At 45.8% G+C, this 12025-nt stretch overlaps 1 protein-coding gene across 1 annotated transcript in view; it reads left to right on the forward strand.

The window, feature by feature from the left end:
* The first annotated feature begins 3008 nt into the window (after positions 1-3008).
* Positions 3009-12025, forward strand: part of REL (REL proto-oncogene, NF-kB subunit) — a 49624-nt gene continuing 40607 nt past the window's right edge. The window contains exon 1 of the mRNA XM_033145132.1: positions 3009-3123. Coding sequence (XP_033001023.1) covers positions 3117-3123 — 7 coding nt within the window. The 5' untranslated portion in view covers positions 3009-3116. The remainder of the gene's footprint in view (positions 3124-12025) is intronic.

The raw sequence follows: 12025 nt of genomic DNA on the forward strand, positions 1-12025 counted from the left end.
TTTCTTGCCAGGATCAGTTCCCCCCCCCTTCAGTTGCTAGCTGTGTCAAGATAATAATAATTCAGTTGTGGATTAAACAGGAGCAAGGTTCCACTCCCCCCCATCCCTTTCTCTGCAGAAGTCATGGACCAGGGCAAGGAAGGGCAACTCAGTTCCATGGCCAGGCTTGGACCCAGATTGGAATGAATGTAAATAATCTGTGTCTTCCTAGAATGCCTGCAGCTGCCCCACCACGGTCCTTTCCACCACCTTCCTTTAAAATGGGGGTAAGGAAAGATAAAGGAACTCTGGACGGTTAAGTCCAGTCAAAGGTTACCATGGGGTTGTGGCACTCATCTTGCTTTCAGGCCAAGGGAGCTGGCGTTTGTCCACAGAGAGCTTTCTGGGTCATGTGGCCAGCATGACTAAACCGCTTCTGGCGCAACGGAAACCAGAGTGCATGGAAACGCTGTTTACCTTCCTGCCGCAGTGGTATCTATTTATCTACTTGCACTGGCATGCTTTCGAACTGCTAGGTTGGCAGGAGCTGGGGCAGAGCAACGGGAGCTCACCCCGTGGCGGGGATTCGAACCGCCAACCTTCTGATCGGCAAGCCCAGGAGGCTCCGTGGTTTAGACCACAGCACCACTTGCGTCCCACAAAATGGGGGTATTGGCAACCAGCTGTTGCGATCCAAAGGGTCCTGAACCAACCACTTGGCTCCCTGTCTGCAAGATTTGATAAGCCAGGAGGGGGGGGGGGCGATGCATTGCCACCTTGTCTGCATCCTCTGATTGCATGAGGTGAAACTGATCCCACAAAACATTCTTGGTAACTGCGCTGGGTTACCTCCAACTGGAGCTGCAACAAGCAGGGGCATAGCAAGGGGGGTGGGGGTGGGGGTGGGGGTGGGCCGGCCCGTGTTCCATAATGGAGGGGGTGACAAATTATCAAGGAACAATCTTTTTTGAATTTTTTTTTTTTTTGGGAAAATGCCTGCTCCGAAGGTCTTATCTTACTATACTAGGGATTATATAGCTATATATGAAATTTCATGCATATCGGTTAATATCTTGACCCTCCTCCACCAAAATAGCTGTTCACTTGGCTGTTTTCCTATTTCATGAAGGCTGAAATTTAAGTTTAGAGAACACTTACTGTTCCCAACCCTAACCTTGTGGAAAGCCATCTAATTAGACTTTAATTTGATTTTCAGATGTTTTTAGGAGGTAATTTAATTATTGTTTGATTTTATACCAATGGTATGTATCTGATGTTAGCCACCCTGAGCCCGACTTTGGCTGGGGAGGGTGGGATATAAATAAAAGTTTATTATTATTATTACTTGTTATTATTCCTTTGTAAGAAAATATGAAATAACGTAAAACCATTTTTTTTTGGGGGGGGGGAATCAATGGGGGAGTTTGACAAGAAATTTTCCGGACCGGGTACCACCTGACCTTCCCATGCCTTGGGGGGGGGGGTTTGACAAAAAAAAAATTGCCCCTGGGTACCAATTTACCTTGCTACGTCCCTGGCAACAAGTGTAGAGGCAAGATCACTCCAAAACATCTCCTCCTTTTTTTTTCTTTAGTATTGTATTGTTAAAAAGATATAAAAGAATATAATATGAGTAGTTTTACATTTTCATGCTTTTCATTATTAGTAGCATTTTTGTCATTATTGTGTGCATGAGGAAGCAAGAAAAACGAGCCAACGAAAGAGAAATTATATATGGGAGAGTACATACATTTTATTAATTTATATAGTGGAATTTAATTTGTAAAACAAGTACAAATGAAAAGTATGTATAAAATGTTTGAGATAATGGTGGATGTAAGAAATCGAAATACAATAAAATATTTTTTTTTTTTTTAAAACCGTCTCCTTCCACACTGGGAATCAATAACCTCCCAGCCGTCCAAAGTAACTCTGCCGCCCGGCTACTGAAGGATGCAATGCAAGCAAGCTGCAAAATGTACTGTCCTGCTGCTGCTGTTGCCATTTATTGCCTCTACTATTTTAAATTGAATTATGAACCATTTATTGCCTCTACTATTTTAAATTTGAATTATGGTGCTGGAGGAGACTCTTGAGAGTCCCGTGGACTGCAAGAAGATCAAACCTATCCATTCTCAAAGAAATCAGCCCCGAGTGCTCACTAGAAGGACAGATCCTGAAGTTGAGGCTCCAGTATTTTGGCCACCTCATGAGAAGACTCCCTGGAAAAGACCCTGATGTTGGGAAAGATGGAGGGCACAAGGAGAAGGGGGCGACAGAGGATGAGATGGTTGGACAGTGTTCTCGAAGCTACTAACATGAGTTTGGCCAAACTGCGAGAGGCAGTGAAGGATAGGCGTGCCTGGCGTGCTCTGGTCCATGGGGTCACAAAGAGTCGGACACGACTGAACGACTGAACAACAACAATTTTAAATTGTATTTTTTTTAATCATTTGATGAATGTGGTCAAATGCAATATGTGAGCTGCCCTGGGAGGAGAAATTCTGGAGTCTGGGATAAATGGATAAAAACACAATTAAATAAAATAGCCACCCCTTTCTTTTTCCTGGCTTAGGTGCCCCCCACAAAAGCAGAAATGGATTTCTGTCCCCACTGGGTGAAAAAGAAAAGGGGGGGGTTGCTCTCATTTTAAGCGTTCGTGATGACTCCAGAGTTTTAGCATATTTGCTGAGTGGCTAATTTGGGTGGGGAGGGGGGGGGAAAGAAGATCACAAAGGGGGGCTCCCCTAACCTGACATTCAGAAAAGAAAGGTTATGGGCTGGGCTGTGGGGTTCTGACCTCACCGGCACGCAAAGTGAGAAGGCCAGCAAGGTGGTGTTGAGGTTTCTGGGCTGTCTAAGGCACTTTGGGGAGAAGGAGGCAGGCAAGTTAGTACGTCACCTCGGAGCCAGCCTCCAAAAATGCTCGTCACCACTCGGGGGAAATTCCCAGCCCTGTGCGGGGTAGGGTAGGGGTGTGTGTGCGGAGGAAAAGTAGTAGCAGCAGCTGGAGTCCGGCGAGAGCAGCCCAGACCAGAAACATCGGAAGGCACAAGCTGCAGCCTGGGAGACGGACAGCTTTGCAAAAAAGCAATCCCCGATCGGGCAGACGCCGCCAGCGGGAGGAAAACAGCACCATGGCTGGTAAGTGAACTTCTTCCTCTCTTTCTTGGCGCAGCTGCGCGGGGCAGGAGCCCAAGCTTTGCGCACTCTCTCTCTCTCTCTGTGTGCCAGAGACCTGAGCTGGAGTAGTAATGAAAATAAATTCTAAGAAGGTGGTATGACTCAGAACTTTTTGCATGTTAGCAGACGCACGCACAAACACACATTCCCCACCTCAGTCTGAGAGAGAGAGAGAGAGAGAGAGAAAGAAGCCCAGCTCTTTGGAGGACGATAAGCATAGTCTGTGAGATGCAGCGGTTCATGTTGCCACATCCTAGAACTGCACAGCTGGAAGGGACCACAAGGCTCATCCTAGTCCAACGCTCCTGCAGTGCAGGAATCTTTGGCCCAATGGCTGGACTCGAACCCACGACCCTGAGGTTAGGAGTCCCTTGCTCTACTGACTGAGATGTTTGGCTTGCTCTCTGTGGAAGAACACAAGAGCCAGAGGCAAAGCAGGAGGCAAATTAATAATAATAATAATAATAATAATAATAATAATTTCATCTGTAGGTCTCAGGGTGGCTCACAGCATTAAGCACCTGTAGCTTCTCTTGATATGGAGATGAAGTGGCTGGAGATGAAGCTTGGCTCGTGGCATCTTCTCACAGCCTTAAAAACGGTGCCACCGTCTGTCGTGGCTGTTTGCCGTGGCGGCTGTGCTCTGCCTCAAAAGTCGAGCCAGTATGTCTCTGAATACCAGTTGCTGAGAACTGCAAGTGCTGTTGGTACAGTACCTAGAGAGCCTTCTTTCAGGCTTCCTACGAGCATCTGGCTGGCTACTGTGAGAAGAACAGGATGCCGGAGGGACCAGTGGCCTGATCCAGCAGGCTGTTGTTAAGGTTTTCCTTAAGGCAGGGATGTGGCAACTCCGGCCCTCCAGACTCCTTGTTGTTGCGGCATTTAGGCAACGCTTTCTATACCTGGAAGTGGTTTGCATGCATTATCTCCGTAATCCTTACCACAGCCCTGTAAGGCATGTCAGACTCAGCACATCACAGCCTCATTGCAGGGAAGGGGCTCATGCGGACGGGCCACCTCCCAAATTGAAGCAGGGATTTTTAAGTGTAGAATAAGCTTTTTGCCGCTGTGCTGTAGCAGCCATTTGTGGCCACCAGCTCCCTCAGGTCCAACCCCCACTGAATGACAACCATAACAACGAATCAAAGGGGCATAAATTATTTTAGTTACAGGTGGGTAGCCGTGTTGGTCTGCCATAGTCGAAACAAAATAGAAATTCTTTCCAGTAGCACCTTAGAGACCAACTGAGTTTGTTCTTGGTATGAGCTTTCGTGTGCATGCACACGAAAGCTCATACCAAAAACAAACTCAGTTGGTCTCTAAGGTGCTACTGGAAAGAATTTTCTATAAATTATTTTAAAAGGGATGGACACTGTTTTGTTGCTGTTGTTTTTGCTGCTTGTCAATTCGCACAACTAATGTTCCTTAGAATCTTGTCCGTGTGCAAGAGCAAGCCTTCGGAGCATGTTGTAATTCCAACCACTTTAAAATATATTTTCTCCCTCCTGTGTTGAGACAATGCTGGCATTCTGTGGTTACTGCCTGACTTCAGGTATTGCTGTGCTAAATCTCTTCTTCCCATCACTTGGCTCTTACTTAATGACATGTATTTACACACCACAGTAAGAAAAGGGATCAACTAGGATTTCCCCTCACTGTGGTGTGTGGAGAGGCGGTGGGGGGGGGGAATCACCCATTTACTTACATTCAATTGCCACTAACTTCAAGGGAATTTACTTCCGTATATACATACTTGGAAAGGCGGCCTTTACGTGTGGTTGATTTCAAAACAACAACAACACAGTTTGAAAGAATTCGCTCCAAGCCACAACTTTGCCTGCATAATGTTTTCATTTCTATTTTCATTATTTTGAATGCAAAAGAGAAAATATGAAGAGAGCGAGGTTAGAAAATATAAAGCCATAATTGGCCATGCAGGCTCAGGTTCATAGCAAGATAAGACAGTAATTGTCAAGTCAACAACAGATCAATCAGTACTGAAACCTTAATACTGTACTTCCTCAACTGCATTCCAAGTAAAGCTCTCCTGTTGACCTTCTGCCTAAATACCATTCTCAAGATTGAGGACATACATTTCCTAGAAACAAAGCTTCAGTTCCCAGGAGCCATTTGGGAAAGTTGTGTGCTTTAAATGTATGGTTCTGATTCAACTTCTTATACTACATAGTATGGGATGTGAGTGGCGCTATGGTCTAAACTACAGAGCCTAGGGCTTGCTGATCAGAAGGTCGGCGGTTTGAATCCCCGCGACGGGGTGAGGTCCCGTTGCTCGGTCCCAGCTCCTGCTAACCTAGTAGTTTGAAAGCCTGTCAAAGTGCAAGTAGATAAATACCGGTAGGTACCGCTCCAGCGGGAAGGTTAACGGCTTAGTCATGCTGGCCACGTGACCCGGAAGCTGTATGCTGGCTCCCTCGGCCAATAAAACGAGATGAGCACCGCAACCCCAGAGTCATCCGCGACTGGACCTAACGGTCAGGGGTCCCTTTACCTTTACCTTTAAGGACACCAAATGAAAAGTATCAATAGGCCAACAAATGATGAGCTGGGAGGGCTTCCCTTCTCTGTAACCGGCACTTCAACAACAACAACAACAACAAATCTCAAGTCTTTGGTAACCAGGATACAAACAGCCTACTTATGAACCTTTGGGAAACTATGCTATCTGACTTTTAGAGAAATTCATGAAGTTGTGAGGCATCACAGTTCACGTCACCAGACTCTGTCTGGGTAGGATTCACTCATTTGACTTGGTATCTGTCACACAGACCAGATGTTTTGTGGCAAATGCTAGATGATAATGATCAAGAGAAGAAACCCCCCCCCCATAAATTTAATTTTAATTTCGCAAGGAATTTGTGCGCGTCTGATGTTCTGGAGTGTGTGCAAGAGATAATCGCTGTCTCTCCCTGCCTCCGGTTTTCAAATTATACATCTTTGTTATATACCTTTAGGTGCCAGGCGACAGCATCCCTCTTTAACCAGCCCTTTGGCATCTGATGCCATTTTAAATGTGTTGGGGACGGAAGATTATTGGGTTGCCTTTGTTTTTGATTTTATTATGTATTTAATGGTTTTTTTTTAATTGTAGTTTTGTGTTGTGAACTGCAGGGCTGTATAGAAATTTAGTAAATAAATAAACCCCATGGATGGCTTCTGGCTTGGATAGAAGCAAAACAACTTGATGACAGCCACCAATTCATGAAAACCAAGTCAGAACACAGCACAAAGAGGACCGCTGAGTGTCCTTTCTCTGCTAACGCTGTGCAGTCCAGTTGCCTTATGTGGGAGATTTGCCTCCTGCCAGTCCACTTGCCTACTGTGAGAGAAATAAGGAAGGCAGTGGTTTAATGCAGGAGGAGAGGATTTGGAGAGGGTGTTCCCCCCCCCCAACCTCACCCTGCCTTGCCACTTGAGGCATGCAACAGCTCTGAACAAAAAAGGTGAGAAGACCAGTGTCACAGAGGAGGAGGCGGAACACCTTGGAGGAAGTAACTGAGCCTCATGAAGGAAGTAGCTGAGTCTTAGAGTGGTGGAGGACGGCTGCTTTAACTTTATGGTTTTGTTTTGGTTATGCATCCGTGTATTCCCCCCCCCCTTACAGGAAGGGTGTGGCTCTGCTGTCGAGCCCTGCGGAATGACTGAGGCAAAAGTGACATCAGGATTTAGTTTGAAGCAGGATTTAGTTTGAACCATATTATTTGACTGATGAATTGTTGTTGTTTTCCCCTCCCCCCCGCCCCGAGGCTCAGCCCTCGGAAGCTGTGAGCAGAGGGCTTGGCCCCTGCCGCTGAGCAATCCCAGCCATCTCTTACACTTCTGGGAATATAAGAAAGGTTTAGGCGTCAGAGTGGATTACTTCCGAGTAGTTTTAAGCCCTGTCAAGGTTATCAGGTTTCCTGGAGCTTCGGACCTTGAGAATCTAAGGGGAAGGAGTTTGGGAGATGACAGGTGATGCTCAGCAAATTAGGAGAGGAGATTAGTGAAGGGTGGGTAGTTTTTTGTATTATTATTATTATTATTATTATTATTATTATTATTATTATTTATTTCCAATATTTATAGACTGCCTTTCACCACAGACGGTCACAAAGCAGTTTACAAAACAATCAACAAAACAATTCGTCACTCAAATAATATGGTGTTTAAAACAAGCAAAAAGGGGGAAAAAGAAACACACAGGTAAAAACATACGTTCCAGAAATATATTTAGCTATATTCATAAGGATGAAACCTAGTTGTGGAGGCATAGGATGGCAACTGGTGGGTCAGGGAGTTTAGCGTAGGGCAATCCATTGTTACTGCACTTATGGAGTCAATATCTTACCCACAGTATTAGGGTCAATATGCCTCTGAATTCCAGTCCCTGGGGACAATAAACAGAAGGGTGGTATTGTGCTTTATGTCCTGTTTCTGGGTGTTCCCATCTGGTTGGGGAAGAAAATAATAGAATTGTCGAGTTGGAAGGGACCCTGAGGATCATCTAGTCCAACCCCCTGCAATGCAGGGATATGTGGCTGTCCCATACTGGGATCGAACCTGCAACCTTGGCACTATCAGCTCTGTGCTCTAACCAACGGAGCTATGTTGGAGTAGGTGGGCCTTTGGTTCAACCCAGCAGGGTGCTTCTTATGCTCTTACGCTTTTAAGCCAATCCTCAATCCTAGCCCCTCATCCTGAGATTTTGCTCCATCCTTAAATGGAGCCTGCAAGGCTAACATATGGTCTTACACCTGAGCCACGGCGCCCTACCTGAGCCACGGCGCCTCTAATTTTTCGATGATGAAAACGATTAAAAAGTGTCTTTGTCATGCCTCTTCTATCTGTAAGATGCAGCAGGTTATCTCACACAGGCTCCCAATGAGCAAAACGCATTAAACGCATGATGCAAATTGCAATACCAAAGGGGCATGCATTTTTATATCCACAGCCTTGGTTAGCAGCAGGTCAGCTGTTTGCTCTGAGAATTAGTGTTTGAAGGAGTATATTAATAACACTGCTTCCTTCTTTCAGACAGGAATAACGTTACTGCACTCCGTAGCCTTTCAGCCCAGCCCTTGTCACAAACTACAATGCTAACTTCCTAACATGTTGTGGGTGGGTGTTAGAACTCAAGTCTGCTGCGCATCATCTCCGTCACTCTGATGAGCAAAACGCCCCAAATTATGACACGGCCGGGTTGTTAGAGTTGTGGTGGGAGTACTTTTAAATCACCATAACCTCTGGGTAGGAGGTGTGGAATTGCTCAGAGAGACACATTGCCTCATATCTTGTAAGAGTTGTTGTAAGCATGCAAAGTTCTTTGCACATCAGATAGACCGCATGCAAATGAATATCACATGCTGCGCACGTTTTGGGGGCAGGAAGGAGATCTTCATTCCACTGTTATTTTCTTCACTGCTCCATTTAGAAATTTCACACAGTAACACTAGACGTTGCTGGCTGCTACCAAGTGCCATTTATATGTGGGAGTGGTTGAAATATACAATAGTGGACTATTGCTTTCAAGGGGCTTCTGTTGATGACATTTTGCTAGGGTGCCTGTGCAAAATGCCACCAAAATTTATACACACAAGCACATTCCGTGCACTCCGGCAGGAAGGTAAATGGTGATTCTGTGCGCTGCTCTGGTTCGCCAGAAGCGGCTTTGTCATGCTGGCCACATGGCCCGGAAGCTGTCTGCGGACAAACGCCGGCTCCCTCGGCCTATAGAGCGAGATGAGTGTGCAACCCCAGAGTCGTACGCGACTGGACCTAATGGTCAGGGGTACCTTTACCTTTACCTTTTATCCTACATGGACATTGTGAGGGTTAAAAAGGGTCTGTTAATATTGCTCACGGACAGATGCAATACGAAAGGAGGAATGGGGAGAGAAGAGCAAAGCAAGCCTTAGAGCAGTTGCACCATCTCTGCCCAACAGATGGTGCCAGGCTGGTCTCCCCCTTGGCATGATGGTCTTCCTGGAGGGTGCAGCCTCTCACTAGCCCTTGGTCTCCTGGCCAGAGGTGGAGAAGAAGAAGAAGAGTTTGGATTTGATATCCCGCTTTATCACTACCCAAAGGAGTCTCAAAGCGGCTAACATTCTCCTTTCCCTTCCTCCCCCACAACAAACACTTTGTGAGGTGAGTGGGGCTGAGAGACTTCAAAGAAGTGTGACTAGCCCAAGGTCACCCAGCAGCTGCATGTGGAGGAGCGGAGACACGAACCCGGTTCCCCAGATTACGAGTCCACCGCTCTTAACCACTACACCACACTGGCTGTTTCCCACAATATCTGCAGGTCTCCAGAGCAACTAGCAGCTAGAGCAGAGGGTCCTTCATGGCAAGGAGGAAGGGAATCAAGCTCCCTGCAGCTGCTTCTGTTCTGGCCAAAAATGGGACCAGCCTGGACTCCATAATGTTTTGCCTAGGAGGCAAAAGGGTGGTGATGCCATTAAGTAAGATACTGTAAAATTGAGGGGGTGGGTTTGTCCATCGGCCTCTCCCTCAGGATCAGGCCAAAGACCTTGTTCTTATGGCAGGCAACCAGATATGCATGAGAAGCCTGCAAGCTGGTATTCAGAGGCCTACTGCCTTCCAACAATCCTCTTCTGTAGGACCTAAATGTGGAGATGCATTGACAGCAAGGCTAGCGTGCAACACTCCCCATTTTACAGCTGCCACCCTCTGTTCAACCTAGTTCCCAAACTTGGGTCTCCAGCTGTTTTTGGACTACAGCTCCCACCATTCTGCTAGCTAGGGATGATGGGAGTTGTAGTCCAACAACAGCTGGAGACTTGAGTTTGGGAAACCCTGTCCCAGAGGAACTCCAGGAGGCAGCTCAGTGGCAGAGAGAGGTCAAAAAGCAGAGCCAGACCTTAAGAACCAAATCAGTTCAGCCTAGCCAATGGCAGCCAGAGGTGCCTGTCCAGCCCCCAGCTTCCTTGACAGTAGGTTGGTTTAGCCAATCACAGCCAGAAGCTTTGTCGTTGCCACCACACCGTTAAACCCCTTGCTGCATTACAGGATAGATTGTAAATGTCTCCACTCAAGTATAAACATTGCTGCATCAGGGGCACTGCTGTCCCTTTCTGCATCTCTTCATTGTGCTGAGCACCACCACTCTCTCCATAGCTGAGTGGTAGAACAACTGCTTTGCATGCAGAAGGTCTCAGGTTCAAACCCACCACCAGACATCCTGGAGAACTGCTGCTAATCAGAGCAGACAATGCTGAGCAATTCAGTTGTCTAGATACCATGGGAAGTTGCCTTAAATGTCAGACTGTTGTCTTTCTAGCTCAATATTGTCTACTCAGCATCTCTCCAGGATCTCAGGCAGAGGTCTTTCCCATCACCTTTGCACTGGAAACGCCAGGGATCGAACCTGCGACCTTCTGCGTACAGGTACATGAGCTCTGCCACTGAGCTATGCTTGCTCTACAGCTTTTGCCTTACAAATTTGTTTGCCTGAAGTCGTTCATTGTTTCTGCTGATGTTTTGGTACTTTGAGCTGTTGCTTTGACCTTGTTTTTCCATTTCCTCATCATGGTCAGGAAAGCCAGCAACAGTTGGAGGTGCAGTTCAGTGCCTTGGGACGTTTTTATTTTAGGAATATTGATGTATTTGTATACATGATTTCTATCCTGTCCTTCATCTCCAAGAGATAGGGTGGATACTAATTCCCCGCCCCCCCTTAAACCCCTTCCCAAATATCCAATCCAAATCTTTATTATGGTCCTAGACCATCATAGTTCCCAAATATCACATTAAATAAGTACCTCAGTTTAAGCAACTTACAATAAAACTTCTAAAAAGCAAAAAATGCTAATGAACACATTTTGGGGAAAATGTCACATTTATTTATTCAAAGGTTGATTTTTGCATATAGAAACTTTAGCCTCAAAATGCATATCTTCAAGCCTCAGAGGACTTGCAAAGAGGTTCATTTCGGTGTTCCTGGCACTAACAAGCAGCCAGTTACAAGGGAACTCCAAAAATGTCACCAAACCTGTATTGAATGTGTTCTGGGTGCGTGTATACCGGTAATCTGCTTACTCAAGTAAAGAGCTACCAGATTTCAGGATTTGTGGAAGACTGATAATTGAATGGGTGATTTAGAGCGCTATTAAGATGTGTATCTCCAACTGCAGACAATATATTTTAAGCTAGTTAGTGGCCTGTTATGGGAGCGTGTCCACCCCCCTTTTTTTTCAAACAACAGGGGAAGTTTCTGACTTCCTAGTAAAGCCATATGTTTCTAGCTAATTGCCCCTTTGTAATGGTTACATTGATAAAGAAGGGGAAGTCTCCAAAATACTCTGAAGTAAAGCTCTCTTAGTTTTGGACATGTGAAGTCCAAGCGTTCACTACTAGGGTTGTGCCACAGAAAAAAGCTGTGTTAAAAAGTTAAAAAGCTTCTCCGTTTTTCATTGATCCAGTATTAAGTCCCATTCTCCACATCAGTTTGTGATTTTCTTTTTCCTTGTAAAATTTGGTGGGAAATTCTCCCAATTTACATATATGTGTGAGGTTTCGCCTGATTTTCACGTTTCTGCAAATCAACTTCCCCAGATAGAATGTGTTTCTATATGTTATTTTCACCAATATATGCCCGTCGGTTGATGATCATTTTGCCCTACCATGGTGCATTTTGTGTACACCTTACTTGGTTGGGGGACTGCACAGCAGAACACAAAAAGGCAAATGTTGTTCATTTCACATACATCCTGTTTCAGAAAATGTGAAATAGATAGGTTTGCCTATTCGAACAGAATCTTCTTGTTGTTGTTTAGTCGTTTAGTCATGTCCGACTCTTCATGACCCCATGGACCAGGCACTCCTGTCTTCCACTGCCTCCCGCAGTTTG

This window comes from Lacerta agilis, chromosome 3 (assembly GCF_009819535.1).
Source record: "Lacerta agilis isolate rLacAgi1 chromosome 3, rLacAgi1.pri, whole genome shotgun sequence".
Classification (NCBI taxonomy): Eukaryota; Metazoa; Chordata; class Lepidosauria; order Squamata; family Lacertidae; genus Lacerta; species Lacerta agilis.